This window comes from Belonocnema kinseyi, chromosome 3 (genome assembly GCF_010883055.1).
Source record: "Belonocnema kinseyi isolate 2016_QV_RU_SX_M_011 chromosome 3, B_treatae_v1, whole genome shotgun sequence".
In the NCBI taxonomy this organism is placed as follows: Eukaryota; Metazoa; Arthropoda; class Insecta; order Hymenoptera; family Cynipidae; genus Belonocnema; species Belonocnema kinseyi.
In genome coordinates this window covers 46,885,198-46,891,249 of record NC_046659.1, presented here as the reverse complement: position 1 = coordinate 46,891,249, position 6,052 = coordinate 46,885,198, and the positions used below count along the sequence as shown (strand labels likewise).

The 6,052-nt window shown below is 25.5% G+C and overlaps 1 protein-coding gene across 2 annotated transcripts in view; it reads right to left on the bottom strand.

Moving 5' to 3' along the window:
• LOC117170323 (apolipoprotein D-like) overlaps nucleotides 1-6,052 on the bottom strand; it is a 173,212-nt gene that overhangs the window by 92,453 nt on the left and 74,707 nt on the right. The window contains exon 4 of one of the 2 annotated variants that reach the window (XM_033357033.1): nucleotides 1,475-1,570. The exons of the other annotated variant lie outside the window; for it this stretch is intronic. Coding sequence (XP_033212924.1) covers nucleotides 1,475-1,570 — 96 coding nt within the window. The remainder of the gene's footprint in view (nucleotides 1-1,474; nucleotides 1,571-6,052) is intronic. 2 annotated transcript variants of the gene reach the window in all.

Sequence of the window (6,052 nt, the reverse complement as noted above, 5' to 3'; positions counted from 1 at the left end):
GCGCATACTTTGAATAAAATATTTGTTATCATTCTCTTGAAATAAATGTGTTTTTTTCTTGAAAAAATACCGGTTTCATATGTATACACCTGGTAATTCATTATTTTTTCTGCTATCAAAATTTGAATTACGATTTTTTAACAAATTCCAAAAGTTGTTACGATAATCTTGTGGGGGCATCAACAAGAAACGTTTTTCTTCGCATGCCTTTTATTCGTTTGTTTTTTTAATTTTTTATTTTGAAGATTCTATAAAACTGGTCATTTTATTTTTCTTAAAAAGAGTCATGGAGATAAATTGTTTGTATTTTCGTGTTACATAAATAGAAGAACATAGAATTTTTAAATATTAAAAAAAAGAGGTCTCAACAATGTTGAAAATGCCTTCAATTCCTTCTCATCATGATGAGAATGTAAAAAAATGGAGAAAAAATAACTAAAAAGTGAGAGGTTGGATTTGGTTGACTCTTTCCTCTTTTTTTCATTTGTTACATTTTTTGTCTCTGATGATCCGAAAAGGAGGTTGTTTTTGGAAGTCTGATTTGAATTGTGAATCTTTTTATACTCTGATTTCCTTGAAATACATTATTTATTGAAAAAGTAGATTTTATTTCGATCTTAAATAAAAATTTTCAAATGGGAATTCTAAACTTTATGATTCATTCCAATCTGCAGGGTTTGCTTATGAATTTTTTACCAGTTCCTTTATATAAGGCGAAATAATTTTAACTAAATTTCTTTAAAGAAATCTTTTCATTAAAATTTTTGTCATAAACAATGTTTTAAATAATAGCAATCTTAGAAATGTATAAAAAATTTTGATTGTTCCTTTTCCTTTTTGGAAAATGTAATAATCTAAATGAATTTGTTCAAAACCAGCCACAAAAAAAAGGAATAGGAATATTTTAAAGATGAGTTCTGTTGTAATAATGCTTATATTAATTCACCCATTTTGTTCCACTATAATGAAAGGTCTGACAAATGTGAGATTTCAATAATGGTTTGTAATCACAAATTTCTAATAAATATTATTTAAGATATGTTAATTCGGGGACATGAATTGGGCGAAACTTAGTGATATATCACAACATTCTCTTGTAAAATTTGTATTTCATTACCTAACTTCAGGTGAATCTTGTGGTCCCAGGGTATATTTTTATTTAAATTTGTAATTTAATGTGATGGTATGTGATTTTAAACTTATGTATACTATATTTTGCGATGCCTGTTAAACTCAAAGCATTCGCGTGTGAAACTTTTTTGCTATCCACAATTAAAATATATTTTGTTCGTTTTTGTTTAACGATGTTTATTTGGAGGCGAATGTGTACCCTCGTTTCTTTCGAGGGTTTATGCTGTCAAAGATTTTTGCACATTTTATTGAACAAAGACATCAAGCCATATATAGACTTTGATTTCTTTTTTTAAAGATCGGTTCTTTCTAAAAACAATACAAACACATGTGGAATACTTACTTAACGGAAAACGCACCATCATGCGGGCAGGAGTACTGGGTTCAGGAACTGATAATTCACCGGTATAGTGATACTCGTGTTTCAATGGCGTCAGTCCTGCACAATCAGATGTATACAATTAAAGGTAATTCATCCCACTTGAAAAGCATTTATCTAGTTGGTAACTTTTATAAGCTTTCGTGAGACTTGCTGGACCTCCATTTTTCTCCTTCAGCTATTAATTTTTTTATAATTCTTTCGCAGCGAAACTAGAAAGTCATATAGCCTAGGCAAAATCACAATATGCCCATTTCTGTTGTTGTTGTAGAGTCATTTTTGAGCTCGTTAAAAGTAATTATGCATCTTATAGATTTTACCATGTAAATATGCAACTTATTTTTCAAGATCAATTTTGCATAAGAGGTTATGAACCAATTAATTCAATCTTGAAGTTAGTTGTTCTCCAATATTTCAAGACGGATTTTTCCAACTTTTCATATTTAAGAACTATAATGTAACAATTGTACAACAAGAAGGATTCTACCAAAATTGCAATATTTGCAGACTTATGGCACGTCCTACCGAAAAAAATCTCTGAGTTTGCTTTAGCGAAATAGCCTGGCCCATTTGAGTCTATAAACAGAGTCGATTTGAAACAAAATAGTCTCGGAGATAGTTTGAGAGATTTGGGTCCTTTTCAAGATCCTTTTAGTGGTCCTTTTAAGAGGGGTGCGACGGTAGTATAATGTTCCTTTTGTATTCGTAACGTACCAGGCGGGCAGAGTTATTTACAGTAGTTGGTCGTGGCTAATCCGCTCTCTCTTTTTAAATTTCTCTTCAAATTATTAACACTTTTTTTTTAATCGATAAATTTTCTCATTATACTTTTTTATAATTATAACTTATATACTAATATAGAATTTTCTAATTGAATTAAAAAATGTTGCCTTTTTTGGCGTATCTCATTCCATTTACGAGAAACGTTGTATTAATTCCAATTTTAAGCATTAAAAAAAAAGTTAGATATCTGAAATCATCGAAACCCGTAGATTCCGAATTATTATATTTTAGGCTGTTAACTATGAAATTAAAAAAATCTACTTCTAAATTTTAATCCTGAAGCTTATTGATATAGCCTCTATTGATATATTGATACTCTATTGATATAGCCTCTCTGCTTGTTATTTATGATCGAATACTTATTTCAATTTCAGTCTTTTTGCTTGTTATTTATAATCGTATTGCTATTTCGATTCTGGAAAGGACATTTGACACGCTCAGAGCAAAAGTGAACTAAAAAAAAAGTTGCGGAAAAGAGAAGTAAAAACACACGAGAGCAAAAACGTCCTAAGAATTAGCCGAGAGTTAAAACGACGCAAGAATCAAGGGAGAAGATTCCCCCCACTTGGCTGCTGCGAATACCAGTATCGTGTAAAGCCGAAAATGCGCGAACACGAATCCGAGCTCGCCCGACTTCACGAATGACGATCTAATCAGCTGCTCCTCAAATTTATTCTGGTTTTAAAATCCTGAGTTACCATAGAATCATTACATTTGTTGCGAAGTAGAAAATATCTTCACCATACAAATGAATTTTTTACTAAAATGATACATTTTTAACGGAAAATGAAATGTTTAATCTTTATCTATAGAAATCATATTATATTAACAGAAAAGAATTTTTACTAAAAAGGTGGATTTTTAACGAACGAAATGAATTCTTAATTAAAATAGATGAACTTTAAGCAAGAAGAATAAATTTTTACCAAAAAAAGATAAATTTTTAACTGAGAAAGATCAATTTTCTTACAAAAAAAAAAAACAATTTTTTTAATTAAAAAAATACATTTTTAACCGATAATGATACAGTTAAATTTTTTAATTCCAAAAATTAATTTTCAACAAAATATTAGAATTTTCAAAAAGAAAATATAAATTATTTTTAACCAAAACAGATAATTTTTGAAACACGAAGAATAATTTAATTTAAAAAAAAAACATGAACTTTTAATGACTGAAAGCAGTCCATTTTTAAGAAAAAAAATGCAACAAAATAGTTCAATATTTAACGAAAAATATATATAAATTTTCAACTAGAAAAGATCAATTTTAAATCATAAATGATACAGTTATAATTTAAGTAGTAAAAAAAGTTTTTTCAACCAAAAAGAATCGAATTTTCAATAAAGGTTTTAAATAATCAACCAAAAGAATGAATTTTTTTTACCAAAATAGATGAATTTTCAAACAAGAATGATAATTTTCTACTATAAAATAAGAATTTTCAACTGAAAAAAAATTAATGGTAAAAAATCAATAAAATTTTCAAACTATAAACTTGAAAATTAATATTAAAACTAAAAAAACAAGTATTTAACCAAACATGTAATAGTTCGCTTTCAATAAAAAAATTTAATTTTCAACGGAAATAATGAATTTTCAACTGAAAAATATAATTTTTAACCAAAAATTTAACAGTTAAATTTTAAATTCAAAATTTAATTTTGAACAAAAAGAAAACAATCGAATTTACTACAGATTAGAAGTTTGGGCAAAAAAGTAAATACACAAACAACAAGAATAATACTCTACCAATTAGATGGATTTTTAACCATATACATACTTGGATTTGAATAAAAAAAGATACATTTTTAACAATAAATGGAATTAATACATGTTTAGCAAAAAAAAAATATTGAAAAAGCAAAAAAAAATAATTTTAAAATGGAAAGAAGAATTTTCAAAACAAATCAATTTTTACTAAAAAGCCGAAATTTCCACTAAAACAAAATTCTCTTTCAACCAAAAAACAATGAATTTTTAATAAAGGAAAGTAATTTTCAAACAAACATGTTTCTTACAAAAGACGTAGCTTCAAACAAATTAATTTTCAAAAAAACGAATTATCGATAAAATAGGTAGTTTTCAACCATAAATGCCATTGTAACATTTTCAATCAAAAAAATAATTTTTAAATTACGAATTTACCAAAAAAATTTAACCAGATAGTTGAATGTGTTAACTAAAGAAGATTTTTCAACCAGGAAGGGAATAGTTTAATTTTCAGCTGAAAAAAAATTTTTAAACAAAATCATCATTATTTTTAACCAAAAATATCAGTTTTCAAACAAGAAGGAAAAGTTCCTACCAAAATGACGAACGTTCTACTGAAAAAATAAACACTTTTTAATTGAAAATTCCATTTTATGCTCAAGGTTTCAGTGGAAAAAATTAAATTTCACCACAAGAATAACATACAAAAAAAAGAATTTTCAACCAAAATGTGTATTCTGTTTCTGTAAAAAGTTTAAATAAGTAGATTAAAAATCATCATTCTATCGACAAAAAACGAGTTCACTACATTAGTCGATATCATAAAAATGAATTTCAATGTTTATTTAAAACAATTTTTCTCGTTATTCGCCTCAAACACGAACTGGATTATTATTAGAGACAATTAAGAAAGTCTAACTCTTTTTTACTGAATTACATTTTTTTGATTGAGGTTTCATCTTTTTTTGTTGAAAATTTTTTTATTTGGTTTAAAATGAACTTTCCTGTTAGAAATTCATATATTCAGTTTGAAAATTTAACTGTTCCATTTTTTGTTAAAAATGTATCATTTTTAGTTGAAAATTCAACTATGTAGTTGAAAAATCGCCTTGATTGATAGGAAATTATTCTTCTCGTTTGAAAATTTATCTATTTTTATTAAAAATTCAGTTCTTGGGTTATAAATTCCACTCTTTCGTTGAAAATTAATTTTGTTCTTGTTGAATATTTTTAAATTTTGTGATAACTTCTTTTTTCGGATAATAATCATATTTTTACTGAAAATATAACTATTCCATTTTTGGCTGGAAATTAAAGTTTTTTTTAAGCACTTTCTTTTTTAGTTAAAAATCCAACTGTGTGGTGGAAAATTCATTTATTTTGTTGAATATTCGTCTTTTTTAGAAGAATATTATTCTTTATGTTTGTATATTCATTTCTTTGCTGAAAATGTAACTATTTTGTTGTTAATTCTATTTTTTTAAATTAATCTTTTTAACTGAAAATGTAACTGTTCCTGTTTTGGTTAAAAAGGTATCTATTTTAGTTGAAAATGAACTTCTTTCGTTGAAAATTAAACTATTATGTTGAAAAGTCAATTTTAACTATTCTATTTTTGGTTGAATACATATTTTGTAGATTGAAATTAATTTCTAAAGTTGAAAATTGCTTTCGTGTTTGCTTCAAATTTCGTCGTTTTTAGAGAAAATTAATTTCATTGGTAAAAAATTCATTTTGTTATTAGAATATTATTCTTGTTGTTTATGCATTTACTTCTGTGCTTAAAAATTTATCTATTTTGTTTTAACTTCGATGGTCTTGTTGTTATTCAAAACTGATTTTTTAAATTGAAAATTTAACTGTTTCATTTATGGCCTAAAATTTATATTTTACGTAAAAAATTAATTTTTTTATTGATATTTTTATTGATATTTTATTTTATTTATTTATTTATTTATTATTTTATTTATTTTATTATTAATTTGTATTATTTATTATTTATTTTATTTATTTTATTTTATTATTAATTTTATTTATTTTGTTTAT